This window comes from Montipora foliosa, chromosome 5, assembly GCF_036669935.1.
Source record: "Montipora foliosa isolate CH-2021 chromosome 5, ASM3666993v2, whole genome shotgun sequence".
Classification (NCBI taxonomy): Eukaryota; Metazoa; Cnidaria; class Anthozoa; order Scleractinia; family Acroporidae; genus Montipora; species Montipora foliosa.
Genome location: NC_090873.1, coordinates 26,750,296 through 26,771,636, shown reverse-complemented (window position 1 = coordinate 26,771,636; position 21,341 = coordinate 26,750,296). Strand labels below are relative to the sequence as shown.

Here is a 21,341-nt window from a genome sequence, read left to right as displayed (position 1 = left end):
ATCCCGATCGGGATACATTTGAATTTGATCAGGGGCACGTGTCCAAGAACCAACCAATCACAGTGCTCGTTTTGTTGAGCGAAAGGCTAGGTATACAACAATAGAGTAATGAACCACTTCTGCAGAGTTGGCGAGTGACTGAAGCAGGTTCTTGCATAACCTGCGAGAAGGTGTTCTTAGTTTCTTTAGAGAGGGCGCGAAAAGCATAGCGCAGTCTTCGCGCCCTCTCTAAAGAAAAGAACGCCTGGTCGCAAGTTAGTCCTTGCAAAGCGGTAGGTTGGGTTGGTTTAAATGTGCTTAAAAGGATACGTTTTTTTTAAAACGATGGCCGTGCAGTATGCATGTTTCAACAAAATTACCCGTTGGAAACACTTACCTGAGATGCTATATTTATCCATGCAACCCAGAAAAGACGGAGACAAACACTGACTGACCAGAGTGGCAAGTCACCAAAAGGTCGTGGGTTCAATTCCCGAGCCACCCGTGTCATTGCTTTTCACTATGTCTTTCTGTGGGCCCATGTCCATTACTGCGGCTAACGCTCTTTCCCCAGTTGTCCACTGAAAGGCTGGATAACTTTACCCAGTGGATAAGTCACTGCCCAGAGTATAAACTTAATAATATACTTCACGTTAAACCTTCACTACCTCCCGACTTAGATGTGCTTGGAGTATGCATATTCACGGTTAAGTGGGCAAATACGACTAACATCTTTGCTCAGATTGAGACTGTCGGATAGGGACTTATCCGTCGGATGTTATCTAACCCTTGCACTACTTGGGCCAGATGGATTGCATTGTTATCCATAGCACTTCAAGTTAGTAATACCAATTGTTAATTCCGTCTTAAAAAGGCGCCTTTCAGACCTGCAGTTGATACTATACGCGGCGGAGCTTTACCAATGCCCCCATTCACCTTCGTCTATCTGCAAATACAAGTGCTTTTCTGAGGAAAAAGAAAGACCATCAGGATAGCTCATGTACGAAATGTGTCGCTCGTGACACATTACACTCTCGTGGAACGAGAGACTGACTCTCTCAGACAATTGTTAAAACTCTCGCCTGAGAAAAGGAACAGAACTATCGTATGGAAAAAATTGGGATTGATTTGGAAGAAGCTCCTCTAATGTAACGAACAAACAACAACAAAGTGAATGTCAGATACACAATATTATTACTGAAAAGATGCAAGACATTTGATTAGAATCAGATATGTAGACAAGTACGATTCGTATTTTCAATTAACGGAAGAGACAAAGAAAACACTGCATGCAGCGACAATTTCGAATTCTGTAGCTGAATATGCAAGTACAAGAAAACGTAAACGAATTAGTGGAGACATGTTCCACTGAAGAATTCATGAGCTGTTTTTGTTTCTTGGCTGAAATGTTAGCTAATCTTTCCTCAGATAAAAGGCGAACAGGTGGCCCTCTGCAAAGCTGGCGTGTGCTTGAGCACAAGTTCGCCATTTTGATTGCAGATACTGGAACATTTTTTCACTCTCCCAGTCTCCATCCGTTTTTACGATCCAAGATGGTGGCATCATTCCAGGGACGCATTGGCCTCTAATTGCTGGTTTTGGTTAACTTCCTTCTCATGTAAATGCGATGTATTATATTTATGGATGCAGGCCCTAATGAGTCTCCCAAGACAATTCCCGAGGGAATTTGCAGTTTATTTTCTGAGGTTTGCAACACTACACTGTTAAGATGGCGGTCAGCATTAAATAAATCACTTCCCGTATAAAAAGGATCTACGCTTAAATTTTTAGCTAAGACTGCCATGAAGGCATCTTCTACAGGAAAAGGCTTGATTATTTTTGATGCAGTTACTAAATCTAAAAAAAGGTCCCACGAGAAAACGTAAAACGGACCCAGACAGTAGGGAGGGAAGATTTTTTGTTCGAAGTCTTCCTCACTGACATACCACGGACTTAAAATGTCACGCTGAACTTCTGCACCTTCTTTCACAAAACCAGTGTAGAGTTTCGATAGCGAGATGTTATCGGTTTTCTGCAACCACGTTGCAAGCTCTGGTGTCTTAACGTAAACATCGTGGTCTGCTTTTGCTATGAGATGTGGTTTTATGTCCAGCGTTGTCACCCACTCAAAGGTAAGCAATATTTTGTTTACCATGCTACGGTAAGTGTCAATTACATTTACACGCAGAATGTCTTTGTGGAGCGATGATTCTCTTTCGACGATCTCGTCAACAGGAGCATATCCGGCGTATCCCATCATGAAAAAATATGTAATATTTACAACGCTACCCGAAGCGGGAAGAGAATCAGGACTGCTAGGTAAAATCGTCCAAGATGATTGTTTTGCCCACGTTTGTCTTAAAATATTTCTCCTGTCAACCGCATTCGGAACCGTGTTAATGATAATTAGAAGAGTTGTCTTTTGCAGCTTTTCTGGCAGAAGAGTAAACATAGAATCGTCTTTTCCTGGTTTAGGAGTTGGTTGCCCTTTCGAAGAAGCACTAGATTCAAGATTCGATAGCGTCAAACTTCTTTGCAGATATACAGATTGAGGAGTAAGAAATCTGGCAATAATTACCACAGATGTGACGATGATGATGATGAGCGCATTGACAACGAAGCGTCTCTTTGAAACAAAGCGTCTCCTTGATATCATTGTTGGTTTATTTTTCTAAATACCTGTGAAAACAAGTCAAAACGGCAACGTCATTGATGTGAGCTAGGCAAGAAAAAATACTTTAGAAGTAGTGATGGTAGAAGTTACTGCAAGAACTGAAGAAGAAATTGAACAGCTTCTACGCGACAAAAGCTCGAAATCTAGTAACAAGGCCACCCACAATGCCGTGAAAACGTTGAGAGACTTCTGCAAAGAGCAAAATTTGGACGAAAGCGTCCAAGAACTGAGCAAAACAGTTCTATTTTGAGTTGGGAGGTATAACAAAACACTTATGACTGGCCCCACGGGAAACAGTGCGTTTTGTTTCCTCTCGACCCTAAATGTTCCTCTCAGCTTCGCCTCGGGGAACATCGAGGGTCTCGGGAAACAAAACTCACTGTTTCCCTTGGGGCCAGTCATTAAGTGCTTAGTGTCTTAAGTAGACGCTTAAAGTCTCTAAATTGGAGGTATTTCTTAGTTCTTCTGGTAGTGCGTGCCACAAAACAGGCGCCGCTACTCCAAATGATCGATCACCAAGAGGTGTCGTAACTAATTAAAAGATTTGTATTTGGACCGATAACGAAATCGAATTCAGCACTAAGTAGTTTACCATTGGACGGGGGCAAGACAGATGTAAGCACCATGTTCTTTAACCGTGACCATCTCAATGCATGAGTTATGGCGGTGCGACACCATGTATCGCTTTGAAGAATTTTAAACTGAATACGCTGTTTCATTGGAAGCCAGTGAAGATGGAATAATAATGAGGTGATGCAGGAATGGCGTAGCGCACAGAAAAACCGTCTTGCTGCTGCATTGAAAACGCGTTGTATCTTGTTAGGTTTGCTAGCAGGCAGATCACACAACAGACTCTTACAATAATCTATGTAGCCGTTAGGTGCTGAACGAGTGAACTAGAGTTATTGCATTGTGTCTTCTGTATAGTTAAGAGCGGATGGACACGGCTGATGTTATGTAAGTGATAGAACGCTGCAGCACATACTTAAGTAATGTGCGTGGACATACTTAAAGTAGAATCCAACCACGAACCCAGGTTTCTAAAACACGGCTGTGCTTGTATTAATACATCATTGCCGACCTGGATGTTGTCGAAGTTAACCTTTGCAAGCTGCAGCCTCGTACCTATGAGTAAGAACTCAGTCTTGTCATCGTTCAGTTCGAGGTGGTCACTAACCATCCAGTGACGTAGGTCCTCGATGCCACTGCGCATGGCATTGAGAGCATCCTCGTCATCACCCGCATAGATCACACACTTACAACTGTCGTACTTTTCTCGGAATTACCAAGAGAAAATTAAGGAGGCAGAGAGCTAGGGAGTCGTCCAGTTAAGCTCTTGGGATAGATTAATTTCAGTCAAGTTATTTTTTGACACGAAAACAGAGAGGTCCGCAAAGTCAAAAGAATTCCAAATGGCGTTAACGTTACCAGTGAAATTACGGATTTTTTGACGAAGACGAGTTTAGAAGCAAGGAAATTGGTATATCTTCCGCCAAAAGCCGGAGAGGGAGATAGATTCTACAGTTTCTTGTGAATCTAATGACTTGTTGTTCGAAAGCCATATAAACTGAATATCTAAAAGCCACCATTATACGAAGCCAACATTGCTCGCATGGACTCATGCTTAACAGTAGCGGACGTCTCGGGAAACAGACTTCAGCTCTAAAAATATCTTTTGTGAAATTCACATATCCCAACCAACGCTCCTACATTTCCTCTCTCTCCTTCATTTTCTCTTGGAATTACGTTATTCAATCTCTCAGTGTTGTCTTGAAACTCTCTTTGATCAACCCGCCGATCCTAAATTACGAGAGCTAAAACAGCCTTGGTTCTTGATATAAACTGGGCTGTTATACTAACACAACGGTTTCCCAGGAAAATCCCGACACATCTGAGCGAAAATCATGATATAGATCTGGATATTTGATACTAAGTGCCCAGCTTCAATTAAGTGAGATAAATATTCCCATTTATTGAATTCTCAGCCTCGGATAATGCAATTCTACTTTCTCATTGGATTACTGGTTCTCGGTTACCAGCCATTATACTTTCGTTTGACCTTATATGGAAATGAATGCGCCAAATGTCGCTCATCATGAAATCTTTGGCGCCCGGAAGTCATATCACTTTCCGGCCGTTTCGTAAACTTAAATCCGAAGGTTGAGAATTTAACAAAACAATTATTCCATTCGCTCTTCTTGGATTCTAGATTGGTAATAGAGAATTCGAAAATGGTCTATTTGGTCAGTGGTGTTCGATGTGTCCCTCAATCAGAAAGCGGATGTCCAGAAATCCGCTCGACATGTCCTCTATAAGCCGCTCTAAATCCCGCCTGTTCTTCTTGTAGGATTTCACCTGCTCTTCCAGCTTGGATCCAAATTGGAAACATCACCTTAGCTTGTTGGGATGGCTGACCAGACTAAAAGTACGGTAGTTCTGGCAAAGCTCAAGGTTGTCAGTCTTTGATTTCTTGGGATTGGGCTAATCAGCGATTGGGTCCGATCTTTTGGCCAAACGTTGTTCATCGAGATCCTCTGAAATAGGACAGTAGATCTCCTCCTCCTCGTCATCGTTGTAGTTTTGGTGTATCTCCTTCTTCTCTGCTCGCATTCAAGAATTACTAACCACTCAATATCAAGACCCATTGCTCTCTCACCACACTCACTGATTATACGCTGAAAAAAGCTAAAACAACTGGTATAAGAGCACGGTTTTTGTTGACAGGGATATTGTCCGGAGTACAATACTTCTAAAACAATAAGGTTTTATCAACGGAGTTGAGATGTATCTCTGTACGGTGGCCAATTTACATTATCAACTCCGTTGATAAAACCAAATTTTTGTATACTACTTCCCCACCGACGCAGCACCACAGTTTCTTTAGAAACTACCCATTCATTAAAACAATAAGGCTGCAGTATTTTTATGATACAGCTTGCACAACGCTTTATTAAAAACAGCCAGTGCTTTCCTTTGTATATTTTCTATTTTTAATTTGTGCACCTTTTAAAATTATTTTGTTACGATATTCAATTCAAAAGAGCTCCAACATTAAACTTCTTATGCATTATTTTTCAAATTACTCGTAACTAATTAAAAGATTTGTATTTGGACCGACGACCAAATCGAAAGGACGTGACCTAACATTTCAATTATTTTCCGGCAGTTTTGTTAATTATAAAATCTACTGTTGACAAATCAAACAGAAGCATCAAAATCGCTCCACATCTGTCCAAGCTCAGTGCGGGCTTTGACATTAAACGTAAAAAGAAAACCTTTGCACTTCATAAAACATCGAAATAATCCACATTGTCAGAATGATCGGTAACCTTATATCGTGACCACGATCGCGAGGCGTAGGCTTTGGGTACTAAAAATCTTCACATCTCTCCTGTCGGTCATCGAACAGTATTCGCAATCGAAATAAGAACTTTGTTTTCTTTTCTTTCAGAAAAGATATCTTTCAGGGTAATCATTACATGTATATTATATGCCTTGATAGTTTTTCTTTGGAAAGGAACACCACCGTAGGAACTTTTCATTTGTAGTTAACTAGCCCTTCGAGGAAATTTGAGCCCAAAAGCAACAACAGCAAAAAAACATAATTCTGTTTTCAACCGTAAGAATGAAGGTAAGATGTATATGCAAATAGACTGCTGTAGCCTATTGTTTTGGCATGATTAATCGAATCGCATGAGGTCCATGAAGCAAAATATCTCATGGCAGCTGGAAATATCAGACAGGATTACCGTGACGAGAAGCGCCGAGTTAGTCGCGGTTTCTTTCACCTGTTATTAAACGCTAGCTGGAAAAATTCACATGTTAAACCGAAACAAAGCAAAAACTAGTAAACTATTAAATCGAATTCAGAAAAAACTGTTATGCGGTCAGTTATCATTAAGTGTAAAAACTACTGGATTTTTCACAATGTAAATTGCTGTTCCGTCTTTCATAGACCATATTCTAGGATAACGTCGCATGGAAAGGAAGTAAACAACACAAAAACAAAATCAAAAGTTGTAACGAAGACGGAAAGAACCGACTTTCCCAATTATTTCATCACTACAAAACTGACTGCAGTTAGCATACAAGGTATATCAGTCACAATAATATTCCTAGTCGAGCTGATTTTCATTAATTTTGCTCGCCAGGACAAAGCGGAAAGGACCGCAGTAATATCTGGAGTGTGTGTGCGTGTGTGTGTGTGTGGTGAGAGAGAGAGAGACAGACAGAAAAATGGGTCTTAAATGTTAAGCAAAGACGGCGGCGACGCCGGACGGCTTCGAGAACTTCACAAACAAAGGTTTAATGAACAAAAACAATGATTGTACGTCTCGTAGGTGCGTTTTTAATCTTGTCACACTCCTCGCAATTCTCGTCGTGACAACGACGTCAAATTATATGTATCAAAGTCGAGGTTACACGGAGGAAGCGCTCATCCTACGATAAATTGTCAATTTTGTCTCCAAACGCACATACCTTTCATTCCAATGTTATTCCTGGAACTGCACGAACACATGTAGTTAACTTTCCATGACGAATTGGTGAAACAGATCTGGTGAAACAAATCTGGTGAAACAGATGCTTTGCAACCAATCTCTAGAGGCAAAGATCACAATGATGTAATGCACAATTGCTGGTGAACGAACAAAAGAAGCTATTTCAAAATCTTCGGTCGTCCCACCAACATGGCGGCGTCGATGATCTCAATAAGCGGAAGTTGCATTCTTGCATAACGTTTTCATCGTCCTCGTGGTCGTCCTTGCTTAAGTTCTCTGGTAACTTCGGCCAGCAGCAAAAATGCAATATGTTGTATATTGCCGTCAGCTATCATGATGGCCTAATAAGAATTGCTGAGGTCACTGTGCCGTATGTGGACGTTAATATGTTAGTTACTGACGAAAACAGAAAGTCACTTTTAAAAATTAATAATCTGTGAAAAACAATGGAACGACGCATTAAATAACACATAAGTGCTTGGATTCAGCTCGCTTGTTTCTCCTCGATCCTCTTGTTCGATCGCAAAGATATCAGGACTTGATCCCTCACCTACGGCACCTTTTCGCTTGAGTCCCTTTGCACACCAAATTTTTAGAGTACAGACACATAAGATTGTTATTTATGGGAAGCTGAAAGTACCAATAAGGAGGATTTGCCGGACTAACTCGTTTGATTTTAGTTATGCGGGCTTAACCTAAGACGAGGAAGTTGAGACGTTTACTGAAGAATGTTTCTACCTCAAAATGGCTCGATTTTCGCTAAGTTTTGATCATTTTTTACCGCCTCGAGGCTTTGTGATCGCATTTCGATTCTTGAACTGAATTTTTAAATTATGCACGTTGGTCAGGACGTGTTGTCCAATTTTCAGCCAATAAAATTTTATCATTTGTTATTAGAAGCCAATGAGCGTACGAAAAAAAATATTGACGAGAAATTGTGCTAGTTTGAAAAAAAAGAAAAAAAATTAGTGTTTGCATATTATTTCTGTTCATTTAACCCGGGCAATAGATCCTTTCTCATTTTTGATATTGTAATTTATTTATTTATGTCTGTCCTCTTATTGATGATAAATTTACCCGCATAACATTGTCAAAGTGTTGTTGATCCACGAGCCAAAACAACTTTGACAATGTTATGACGTAATTTTATCATCAATAAGAGGACAGACACGCAAAAACTGGTGTCAATTTGTTAATCTGATGTCCAACACGAAGTGTCCCTGTAAGTCTAAGCATGCATTTGCTATCTATTTCTCGCAATGAGGTAAGTGTAACGGTGGGCGTAGATTAGAAATAGAACGCAAACTGAGGTGGCAAACACGAGGCTAAACAAGCGCATAACTGAAATAAATTTTTAGTGATGTACGGGTCCGCAAATGATCCCAGGGGCCCGTCTTTCGAAAGTCCCGAAAACTTTACGGGCCCAAAAAGCTATTTTTGAACCTGCCAACCGCTTGTTCAGGAAAGCCGATTTTTAAACATGTTTTCAAGGAAAGAAAAGACAAACTGACTGTGAAGATTGACGCCTTAAATCCTCTCCGTTCTTGAGATACAGAGGGAATTGTGACACCCGAAAAGCCTGGAAAATGGCCCGTAAAGTTTCGGGACTTTCGAGAAACGGGACCCAGGACCGCAAATGATCCTACGACTGCAAAAGATCCCCAAACTGTCCCGCAAATGATACCATTAACGCAAATGATACCCATATTAAAGCAAATGTGAGAATGATATACAAGTATTAAATGAAAGACACAAACAGCAGTGATAAACATATTGAACTTTTTCATTTTGATAATGACTTGACGTTTCGTATGTGCTCTACATACATTTTCAAAAGTAACCGTTGAAATTTAAAACAGCTATTTATATATAACAAATCGGATGAGGGGACTGGAACCTAGATTAAGCAAATACTTAACAGTAAAATATATAATAATAATAAATATAATGATAATAAAAACAGAAAAGATTAATAAAGCATCAGCTTTTCACTTCCGACGTTGACGTTGAAAGGTGGCTCAAGTTCTTGAATAAAGAAGGTCTCTTTTATTTTACAATGATAGTCAGTTTTGCCCTTCTGTTTTTATTATTATTATAATTATTATTATTATATATTTTACTGTTAAGTATTTGCTTAATCTAGGTTCCAGTCCCCTCATCCGATTTGTTATATATAAATAGCTGTTTTAAATTTCAACGGTTACTTTTGAAAATGTATGTAGAGCACATACGAAACGTCAAGTCATTATCAAAATGAAAAAGTTCAATATGTTTATCACTGCTGTTTGTGTCTTATTTTTGATCAAACTACGATGGCCCAAGAACAAAAGTATTAAATGAAGGTTTTACAATTGAACCCACTGGGAACTCGGAAAAATCCGAGCCCCAGATGGGATTCGAACCCACGACCCTCCGTGATTCAGTCGGATGCTCTAACCAATGAGCTACTGGAGACTCCGTGGCGAGCATGGGTGAAATGTGGGTCTTTGACTCGAGCTGCATCACGCAGTTACAGAGTCAAATAACGACTGACAGCATAGCTCATAATTGCATCGTGCAGTCACACTGAAGCATATCTACGATGCGGCCAACCAACCACCCATCTCACATTCGCTCACTTGGGTTAAAGATTTAAGCAGTTCGTAAAGCAGGCTTAATGTCTTTCATGGCCATGCAGATACTGATTTTGATTAACTTTGAACTCCAAGTTCCACCGAATGGAGACAACAATTCTTGACTTTCTTGATTCACTGGATTTTTTTCACTCACTGGATTTTCTGAACACTTCATAATGAACTCTGAATTCTTTGTCTTCTTCCCGTTTTGACTATTGTCTCTTTTTTCTCTCCGGATATAGCAAATAGCAAGCTCAAAGGTTATAGCTTCACCATAGTTATCGCAGCTGATTGTAGCTTCCTCACAGTATAGCATCCATAGCATATATAAGTTCAATCACAGTCGGCCACGAGGGTAAGCCCTCGGGAAAATATAAGGAGAGAGTCAGTCCCTTCTATTATTTATAAACCTACTGTTATACTTTTACTTTAAGCATCTAGAAAAGTCTGCTGCTATTTATAGTGTATTACAAGGTGTACTATTTGTGGAAATTGCTGAGTCACATCAGGGGCACCCAACGACTAATTTGTTGTAAAATGTATTATTATACCCCAGGTAATGAAAATAAATGTTATTGAGGCATTTTCAGGTGTTTTTCAGTGTTGCTGGGAAAACATTATCTGTTCCTTTTTTCCAGCAAGACACACAAGAAATTTCCCAGCCAGCTAGATAAAATTGGTTGGTTTCCCAGCTAGCTGATCAAATTTATTTCCCAGCCAGGAATTCCGCGTGCTTTCAAATCCCTCGATCCAAAACGACCGAACAAAAGCGACAAAACCGGAACAAAACAGGTTTTTTCCGCAAGCGCAATCACTCTGACCAGCCGTCGTATGTTTGTGGCTACTCTCTGGGAGAGGGAAGGGGTTCTCCTTTTTTTTTTTTTTTTTTAGTCGTCCTCTGTCTTCAGAGTTTCTACAGTCAGCTCGGATTGAAATGCTAGAAAAAATCAGTAATTCCCAGGCAAAACCTCTATCAATAACAAAATTTCCCAGCCAGCTCATCGAAACACCTGTATTTTTGCCAGCCAGCAAGATTCCTCTGGGGAACAGATAATGTGAGGAACAGATTCGTTGAGTGCCCCCTTCACATCAAAGAAATTTCTGGAATATTACAGATCGTTAGATAATTCTGGAACGGTCTGGATTTGCATGACAGATGGCACTAAAAGTAATTCCGATCGTCATAAAAATTGCATATTATATAATATATATTTCAAAAATTTTAGCTAACGGTTACTTCTGAAGATGTATGTTGAAACATGCGAAACTTTAAGCCACTAAAAATTTATTTCAGTTGTGCGCTTGTTTATCCTCATGTTTGTCACCGCAGTTTGCGTTCTATTTCTGATAAAGCTTCGTTGGCCAAAGACGAAAAGTATCTACGATTTGGCTGGTGTTCTTTTTTGGTGTCACTGAGGGTAAATGCAACTATTTATCTTCACTTGAGGACCGCAGTTCAGGAGACAATTTGTGACGTTGATTGTCCGTATTCCTAGACACAAATGAAAAAGAGCAAGGGGATACTTCGTGACGCTTATACTTAGTAGCGCGCGTTTCTGGGAAATCTGAGTACACCTGAAAGCCGTTTTCACACCGCTTAAAATCGGTTTAATGGAAATATCTCGTTCCCGTTTCAAGCAATACAAAAACCCTATAGATATATATGCTTAAAACACAAACCAATGTTTTGGGGTGTTTTGTAAATTTTTTGGTGATTTTTCGGTGTATTTGGGAGAAGATAGTTTTTCGCAAAATAGTAGTAAAATTTGGAGAAATAAGAAATGGTTAAGATTTGATGTAGTTTAAAAATTAGAATTTGAAGTTAAAAATTGATATATGTACACCCAAACAGTCCCCTACCAACCTGGTGTGCTCTTGGGTTGGGAGCAACTGTCTGTTGGTGTCCCAAAAATAATTTTCTTTCTCCCTTCTTTAAACCTCTTAAAATGCCCTTCAAATTCACGTGTACCCCCACTTTAAGTTTTATTTCGTTCAGAAAAGCTCATTTTATTCATGAGCCTCATAACCAATCACGCCTCCAGTCACAAATCAGACTCGCCAACTAGCCGATAAGTCGAGTTATCCTGTAGCTATTCCAGACCGTAGCTTTTTATTCTATGATCTGTAGAATCTTCTGTTATCAGGGCTAGGTACATTATTTCTGATGTATTATCTACCAGACCGCGTCTGGAAAGCGACAGGGTCTTCCAATAAATCTGGCAAAAACTGTCAGTTTTCAAAAGTCTTGGAGCGGCATTTAGAAATTCAATTCTAACTTAACTAAGCATGGAGAGTATATAAAACTTATTACGAAGAGTATTCTGGTTTCGATCGAGGAGTTCAAACATGTCAACGATAAAAGAGTGCTCTGGGATCTTATAAAATATAGAATCAGACAAGTTTCGATGAGATACAGCAAAGAAAAAGTACGGCTAAGAAAGAAAAATTGCTTGAAATAGAAGCGTCTCTTAAATTGTATCAGGACAAGTGCTCTACTGCAGCAGAAAATTTTGAGGAGCTTGAAAGTTTCAAAAGTAAGTACGACGCGCATTATCTTTCGAAGGGAGCTATTATTCGATCTAGAGCGTCTTGATATGAGAAGGTCGAAAAATACACCAAGTACTTCTTAAGTCTAGACTCTCGTCAAAAAGCTAAAAGCTGTGTTCGCAAAGTATTTACTAAAAAGGGAACTTTAAGTTCGGATCCTAAGATAATTATGAACGAGCTCAGAGATTTTTACGCTAGTTTGTACGATAGTAAGGGTTATTTGCCAGACTATGCAAATTTATTCCTCCGACATTCTGAAATCCCCAAACTCTCGCCGGATAAAGCAGTTACTTGTGAAGGCAAACTAATTATATAACAGTGGAAGAATATCTTCAAAATCTTCAGTCTTTTAAAGAAAACAAATCACCCGGCAATGATGGTCTTACGGTAGAATTCTATGAAACATTTTGGGGTATTTTAGGTAATCTACTAGTAGAGAGCCTAAATTGTGCCTTTGATCATGGGGAGTTATCGAATTCACAAAAGCAAGCGATTATAATGCTTATAGAAAAGAAAGGAAAAGACAGCAGACATATTTCAAATTGGAGACTGATTTCAGTAAATAATGTATACCAAGATCGGATCAAAGCAATTGCAAGGAGCCTTCAAGGTGTGATGATAATAATAATAATAATAGTCATCATCATCATCATCATCATCATCATCATCATCAGAATGCATATGTAAAAGGAAAGTCTATCTTTGACGCAGTTAGGGCCATAGATGATATTTTAGAATTTACGGAAAGTGACATATCCAAGGCTTAACAGTAGCAATTGACTTTAAAAAAGCATTAAATTTGACTCGATTAATAAGAATTATTTTGTTAGAAACATTACGTCCTACTTTACGTCTACTTTCATCCTTCTATCAAAATATTACAAGCTCTGTTATGAATAATGGTTTTTCGACAGACCCTTTTGACATACGCAGAGGTGTTAGACAGGGAGACCCTCTTTCACCGTACTTGCTTGTTTATTATCTGTTTAGAAACTCTGGCCATCTCCGTGCGTGGATATAAAAGCATCCAAGGAATTATAGTAGACAAGGAAGAAATTAAATTAGAAATGTTTGCTGATGATGTCACTGCCTTTCTAAGAAATAGCAGTTCTCTTGAAGCTCTTCTTCATACGGGTGATCTGTTCAGTAAGTGTTCTGGACTTGAAATAAATTCCGAGAAAACTGAATGTATGGTTTTAGGTAATCTAGTCTCCGTTCTCTTCGGTAACGAATTTTATCTCCTCCAAAAACATATATACGCGTGAAGGACACGATCAAAATTTTAGGTGTTTATTTTACATATAATGACAGTCAAAGGAAAAAGTTAAATTTTGATGAGATTCTTAGATCGATCAAAGAGAAGCTATAAATGTGGAAATGGAAAGGATTTAACTATTTTAGGAAGGATTCAGATTGTTAAGACGTTTGTTGAACCAATATTTATGTATCGAGCCAGTTTAATTTGAGTGCAAAAAGATACCGTGATGGAAATCAACAAATTATTTTTTAAGTTCATTTGGAAAGGGAAAGATGAAGTCAAACGCTTATCTCTTATAGGCGATTCAGATAAAGGGGGACTGAAAGCACCCCATTCAGAATCAATGATAAAAAGCCAAAGGATTATGTGTTGTAAGAAATTTGCCAAGAATCAACAAAGTAATTGGAAGATTATCCTGCCTTTCCTATCATCTGAAGAACGTAGGATCGGAATTCATTTTGCGTTGCGCGTTTAATTTAAAGAAATTAAAGCCTTAAATTACCCAAATATTATGAAGAATGTTTCCGATGTTTTGCAGAATATTCAGTTGCTAATAAGTTAACAGGGGCACCCAACGAGAATATAGATCAAAACCACTTAAACATAGCATTGTCAAACGTATTTTAGTATTTAAACGGTAGATATGGGCATATTTTTATCCCCTAAAATTTTTTCATCTGTTCGGATTTCCTAGCTGAAAGTCTAGTGATCCGAAAATTATAGGGATCAAAACTTACCTTTTCGAAAATTTCAGCCAGCAAAAAGGCTCCCGAAAATTCTAGGTGACCTTTTAAGGGTAAAAATCCGTTACAAATGGGTAATTATACCATGTTTTAGATGTTCGAAAATCCTAGGACAGGCAGGCAAGCAAGAAATCTTACAACAAATTTTCCGAAAATTCTAGATCTCAAATCGTCTTCCGAACAGATATTTTCCGAAAATTGACTTTGGGTGCCCCAGAGTTAACAGAACAAGCCTTGTGCCAAACGCTCTGATCTATATACCCTATGCTAGAGTAAACTGCTTGAAAACCATACCCTTCACAGCGGCACATACCCATATAGCCCATATATGGCAGTACCCCCCACCCCCACCCCGGGCATTTACTCAACCATTTCTTGATCTTGGCAAAACAACACATTTACTTCTGCCGAAATAAAGGTTATCCTCCGTCGTTAAAAATTTATCTCGCAAAAGTAGCCTCAATATATCAAATTGAAACTACCATTGCTGAATCAATTGGTAAGCGTACTTTTCACGACGTTAAGTGGAAGGAATCATAATTATCTGTATTCCTTCCGGTACATGATGACTAGACGAACATAATATAATAACGATATAATAACACTATAAAGTTAGTGAAAAACCCCTGTAATTTATTCTTTATACACAGCCTTTAATTTGTATTTGATTGTATTTTTGTAAGTAACTTTAAATCGGGGACAGCTATTCTTAGAGTTATTTTCATAGAGTTATGTCGTAGAGTTGAAGTTAAGTTTCCAAAATCCTCAGCCAACATTCATAAAAGCTAACCTTAGGCCTAAGGTTAGCTTTTATGCATGTTTAGGATACTTTCTGTATTTCTGTATTCAGGATTTAGGCCTTCCAAAATCTTGAATTCAGAAAATCTTGAATTAAAAAAAAAAAAATTCCAACGGGAGAGCTTTCACCTTGTTACATAAAGCCTTACCTTCATTAGTTTTCTTTTTACTAAGAATATTAATGAGGCCAACTATTTTGTGCAATTAAGCTGAATTTTTTTCATTGCAATGGAGTGGAAAACAAGAAATTACAATGACAATAGCCATCATTCTCAAAATCTTAATTCCATTTTCAGTGCCATTATAATCCTCAAAAGAGCGATCTACAACACAAAAAGACTAAACAGTCTTATCTCTCCCGTCTTTTTGCACACCACCACAAACAGTTTAGAGATTCGAGAACATACGTCAACATTAATTTGCAAACGCTGAATTTCATTTTCACGGCGTATGCATTTTCAGTCGTCAGCGTCTCTCTCCGTTTAATTTTGTTGGCCCGGCATTCGCAAAAAAATCATCATCGACCACAAGTTCACCGAACGAACTGAATTGGACACGGCAAATTCTAACAGTTGTTATTGTTAGTTGGAGCGTTTAAGCTCACGTTACGAACAACCTGCTTTCAGTTCCATTTCCCGCTCTACATTTATTCCCATGTCTATGCATGGCCCACAACATTACCCTTCCATAGGATGTAAGTTATGTTCTCCAGAGGTTCATTTTTGTAGTCCTTGACAAGAAACTCACAGGTCGCAAGTCGTATTTAATTGGGTGTGAACCCGCGAGGAAGTCTGGTGTTTCAAAGACCGTTAAAATACTAGCTCCCGTTCGTTTATTGTACAGTACAATTCAAACTTCCAGACTCAACGAACACTGATTTTGGCAAAGTTCGTCTTGACGTAATATCTTCGACCAATCATTACAATGAAGTCTAGTATAAATGTACAAACAAAATATGACTTACGATCTTGCTTCGTGGACGGCCGGAGTGCTGTATTTTATGAAATTGATTCCTCGGGATGAAAGAGCCAGATGCAGGCTATCTTGAAATGTTATGTAGCGGCATATGGTTCCAATTTTCCCAATCTATGAATACAGTGGCAGCCATCAGTTGAAACCGGAATCAGTGAATATAATTAGGTTGCAGGTGATCAAGGGAACGGAAAGAGAACGGCAAGGCAACGGCGACAACATTGACGTTTGGTCGCACTCGACCGAATATATGCATGTGATCAGTTGTTTAAGAATGCAAAGCGAATGCTCACTTTGGTGTTCTAGGTTTGTTCTTCAAACTATGGCATTGCAAAGGATACGTTCCCCATTTATGAAAAACAGTCAGCTCTGAAATTTCGCTTTCGTGCCGGCAAAAAGAAACAGCATTTGAAAAGCAGAAATATCTTGTGGATCACTGATCACTGGTGACGTAGGAAGAGATCGAACGGTCACCATGCACAATCTTTTGTTTTTTGTTTATAATTAAGTTTCTAATAATAAACGAAATTTTCAAATTGTTGTCTTGTTAAAAGGTCTTGTTAAAAGTGTAATTTTTGTACGACCAGGGCCAAAACAGAGAACGAAAACATGAAACAAGTGAACTTGACGAGTTTCCCAACCCGCGATAAGTCGACAAAAATTGTCGAATAGCCCACGGCTATTCATGTAAATAATTTCCGCGATAACTAGAAATCAAACGCATAAAATCGTGTCAAACAATCTGCAAACGACATATTTTATTCATCGTGCCATGCGTCCGTTCAGAAGAAAACAAACCGCTAAGCTCAACGCTAAATTTTGGCCAAAAATTGCTACGCGAGTGGTATCCCAACAAATTTTTGACTTTTTCATGGCAAGTGGCTGGTCTGTCATATACCGGATCCGAAATAATTGATGCCATGAAACAAAAGAATAAAGCGAACATCACAATACGTAATTAGCAAAGCCTAATCTGAGTAACAATGGCTGCTTTGTCCTTCGTCATTTTAGTCCGCTATGCGAAAGTGGGTGAGTCTTGTCCGGTATTTCTGCGAAAAAATGCTTTTGTCCTCTGCAATGATCTTTAGAAAAAATAGTCACTTGAGGAAAACATTTTTGCATTTATTTATCATAAATGTAGCAGTTCTGAAGAACATTTTTGATTAGCCCAAAATGTTTCCAATTCTTCCCTGTTATCAAAGAACAACTACAGAATACTTGCAGGCTGATTAACAACACCTAAAGCACGCGTAAATGATATTTAAATGCGTTCTCCAATCAGCTCACCCAGAAAATAATTTTGAACAGGCCATTTTTGAAATATCAAATATTCAGCTTGACTAGTGAGGCATTGAGGACAAAAACAATAGAAACACGTTAGAATGAACGAGAAAAATATTTCAAGCTGAATTTAAAGTCCCCATGGCGCTTATTGTTTTCGCCGTTTTTAACTTTTCGTTTAATATTTATAGTGTCTGGAGTGCAGTACTTCAAACATTTTTCCCTTATGGTGTATCCACGCGTTTTAGCGGACCTTTGACCGTGGCTGCTAATTGACCGCGTGACATGGTTGTGCGCATGTGTGATGTGTTGGCCACACCGGGTTGGTGTCACCCTCGTACCCAGCGTCTTCGTTCCCTTTGACTAGTGGTCGCGAACGTCGTCAGAAAGCATGCGCAGTAGGGAACGAAGACTCGAGGTACGAGATTGGGCTGATGTTAGCGTGTGCCACCTTGCTTTTATTGTCGCCTTTGATTTTTGGCCCATGCAGTTGGGTCCTGGTAACTAATAATGTAATTCCATTCTGAATCGTCAGAACATTCACGGCATCCGAAAGGTAACTATCATCCGACATTTCTATAAAGATTTAATAAAAAGCTCTAGATTTCTAACAAGACTTCTATTCTTACACGTTTGCACATTTTTTCTGAAGAGATGCGATCAAGTTACCTCTTTGACGTCATTTTTTGGGTATAAATCAAACGCTCGCTAAAATGCGTGGATACACTATGCAGGAAATTTTTTTGATCGTATTCCTAAAACTTTCACCACTCATCTCTACAAAAATCAAAATTTGAATTGTTTCCGGGATTTTGCGAGGTTAAAATATCCTTGAAAACCTACGTTTCGACCAGTTTTACTGGTCTTCTTCAGAATGTTTCAAAATGTTTTCAATATGGCGGCCCAAGAATGCAGAAATCATTCAGAATGATCCCATTGTTCAGGGCCCGGTTGTTCGAAAGCCGATTAACTTAATCCAGGATTAGCGTAAACTTTTGTTTCATGTTTTCAACTTTTTGGTTAAAGTTTCTTTTGCTTATTTTTGTTTTTCAAGATCGACATCTACTAATGTAAATTTTATCCGAATATCAGCGTCGAACAGCATTTGGGAGTGGAGAAATAAACTTCTTGGTTAATTTTTAATCTGGCATTAGCGTTAATCGGCTTTTGAACAACCGGGCCCAGAATTCTGCCGGACGACGGCTACAAAATAATTATGCATCTGAAAATGTAACCTCGGGTATTTGTAATCATTTCGGGATTATTTCAAGTCGTTCGGCAAGGAAAGTACGTATCTAAACGTAAGTTCAGGTTGTTCTCAGGACGAGGATGGAAAAAATGTAAAGAAATGTGAAATGCACGTGCAAGGCTTGCAGAACTATTGTTTTTATATCAACGCCTGATTTGTAGCTTTCTCGTTGCCGTTGTTGTCCCTAATGAGAGATGTAAGTTCAGTTCTCGCCCATCAACAAGGTGGCGAATACGTAACATGAAAACCAAAGTGCAAGGTCGAGTAGTAGTAGTCGCTTAAATTGATCAACAGATCCAACATTCTTTAAGCTGCTGGGCGGTTATTCCATAATGTAGCCCCGTTATAGAAGCTTCGCTTTAAATAATTAGTTCTCGGTTTTGGCAAAGCCAGTTTTCCCTCAGAGTTTCTCAGGTTGTAATTAGAGTAATTCTGAGTGAAAAGACGTTGAAGATAATCTGGGGCATGTCCATTCATTGTCTTATACATCATTAAGGCTTTCCGTTTCTTTCGTCGAATTGATAGCCTCTTCCAGTTAAGGGTAGTTAGGAGGTGGTTCGAGTTCGTATCAAAAGGCACTTTTGTAATTACTCTAGCTGCACGATTCTGCAATTTTTGGAACTTATCACTCAGGTAGCCACTCAAACAGTCCCAAACCGGGCTACAATAATTGAAATATGGCACAATCAGAGCGTTATAAATTTGAATGGCAGTTTGTTTTGGGATAAAGGGTCGCACACATTTGAGGGCACCTATAGCTGAGGATACTTTCAGTCTTGCATATTTCTTCAACGTGTTTGCGCCAAGTAAGTTGAGCATCTATGGTAACGCCCAAGGACTTGATATGTTCAACCTGCTTGATGATTTGATCATCAATTCTTATTACAACTTCTTCATTTTGGACAGATAATCTCTGCCTTGACCCAATAATCATAAGTTCAGGTTTGGCAACATTTAAACTAAGCTTGTTGGCTTTCAGCCAGCAGCTCAGTTTACTTAGTTCAGAGATCAAGGCTTTCTTGAGTTCCGTTAACGCTTTAACCGGTAGTGGAATATTTGTGTTATCAGCAAACACCCTTGGCTCAGCGGCCCGCAGGCAGTTGGGAAGATCATTAATATAAATTAGAAATAGCAAAGGACCCAGTATACTGCCCTGCGGTACGCCGCACCTGAGATCGCGAGCAGTTGATAGCTTGCCGTTGACATCACATCTTTGGGTTTGGCCACTTAGGTACAACAGGAAGCACCCGATAGCTACCTGGTCAAAACCCAAGAATGACATTTTACGCAAGATGATTTCGTGATCAATGGTGTCGAATGCCTTAGTAAGATCAATGAAAACGACGCCATTTAATAACCCATTGTCGATGTTAACTGACCAGTCATTTGTCGCCTCAGGCAAAGCAGTAAGAGTACTGTGTAAGGGGCGGAACCCTAATTGGCAACTTAATAGTAATTTGTTCTCATTTAGATAATGGTAGAGTTGGTTGTAAACAATTTTTTCAAAAACTTTAGAAACTATCGGAATTACAGAAATTTCTCCGTTTTATTTTGATTTTTCCTGTGTCGGTAAACGGAAACCTGTCACTCCCCTGCTAAGTATTGTCTTTGTGCCTAGAGTCTTCTCCGTGTGACTTTGGTAGGTTTCATGGGGTAGAAGAATTCGTAGATTTTATCCGGTGGACACAGTAGAATATTTAATTAACCTGCAATGGAGTCGAAGTCGATCTAAATATACTCATATGGAACTCAAGAATGAAAAGCGAAAATTCGATAAACAAGACAGGCGGTAAAAAATAAATATTTGGAATCTTAAAAGCGACGAATAATGGACTTCGAGAATAATTGCATCCCGTCGGATATCAAAGCGACCTGTATTTCCAAATATTTTACTAACTGTGATGTTATGTACAACCCTGAAACCAAATGGCAAATTCTGTGGTAACTTTGTTTGGTTGGATATGGGTTTACCAAACTCATTGAAGGAATCGAACATCTTGAATGCTCTATGTTATCTCGGTTGTCTGGCTATTTATATTCATTTGCACTCAACTCTAGCCTTAAGGTAAAAAAAATAAGAAGTTGAAATTTGACTATTTCTTGACAGACAAGAATTATTTAAAAGAGAGCTTGTTGTTTATTTTATGCTTCATTATTCAAGGAAAGGTTCTTCAGAAAAGGGTTTGAGCCTGAACTCCGGAGAGAAATTTATTTGGTTGCGTATATGGTTTGTGTTTGCACCTACGGAATGAAATAGGAACTGAAGTTTTTTGCCTCTAATAGCAAATATATTGTTTGTTTCAATAAACCTTTTTGCTGGAAAAGGTCTTGATGAGATTTTTCTGACCTCTGTGGATTCACTGTGTTGTGTAAATATTAAACGATTATTCGCCGAAGGCGAAGTGATTATCGGTGAATATTCACCGAGACGAAGTCGAGGTGACTATTCACCGATAATCACTGAGCCTGAGGCGGATAATTGTTTTAGTATAAATACACAGGTGATATTTCAAAAAAGAGAAAAAAAAAAACATTTCAACGCGAAATCATCTTCACTTACGGTGGCAAAACGACTACTGGCAGCCATTTTGTCTGTCGAGGTGATTATCGGCTGATAATCCGAGATAGCGAGCCAATGAGAGCGCGCGATTTTGTATAATCACCTGTGTATTTATACTAATAACTAATATTTGCACGCGTGGGTTGAAATTTGATAGGTGAGGAGT

The 21,341-nt window shown here is 38.9% G+C and overlaps 1 protein-coding gene across 3 annotated transcripts; it reads right to left on the bottom strand.

Moving 5' to 3' along the window:
• Positions 1-1,151: 1,151 nt before the first annotated feature.
• On the bottom strand, positions 1,152-16,520 carry LOC138003073 (beta-1,3-galactosyltransferase 1-like). 3 transcript variants are annotated; one of them, XM_068849019.1, is made up of 3 exons: positions 16,379-16,520; positions 16,078-16,199; positions 1,152-2,658 (listed from the first exon to the last, which is right to left on the bottom strand). In XM_068849019.1, the coding sequence occupies exon 3, from the start codon at positions 2,633-2,635 to the stop codon at positions 1,565-1,567; it is 1,071 nt and encodes a 356-aa protein (XP_068705120.1). In that variant the 5' UTR covers positions 2,636-2,658; positions 16,078-16,199; positions 16,379-16,520; the 3' UTR covers positions 1,152-1,564. The 3 variants fall into 3 exon arrangements, with proteins under 3 accessions (XP_068705120.1, XP_068705122.1, XP_068705121.1); XM_068849021.1 differs by lacking the exons at positions 16,078-16,199; positions 16,379-16,520 and adding an exon at positions 7,133-7,482 and having other exon boundaries at positions 1,159-2,658; XM_068849020.1 differs by lacking the exon at positions 16,379-16,520 and having other exon boundaries at positions 1,420-2,658; positions 16,078-16,212.
• Between the last annotated feature and the right edge of the window lie 4,821 nt (positions 16,521-21,341).

Coding starts and splice junctions, on each gene's coding strand:
- LOC138003073 (XM_068849019.1), bottom strand. CDS start 2,635: ATGATATCAAGGAGACGCTTTGTTTCAAAGAGACGCTTCGTTGTCAAT.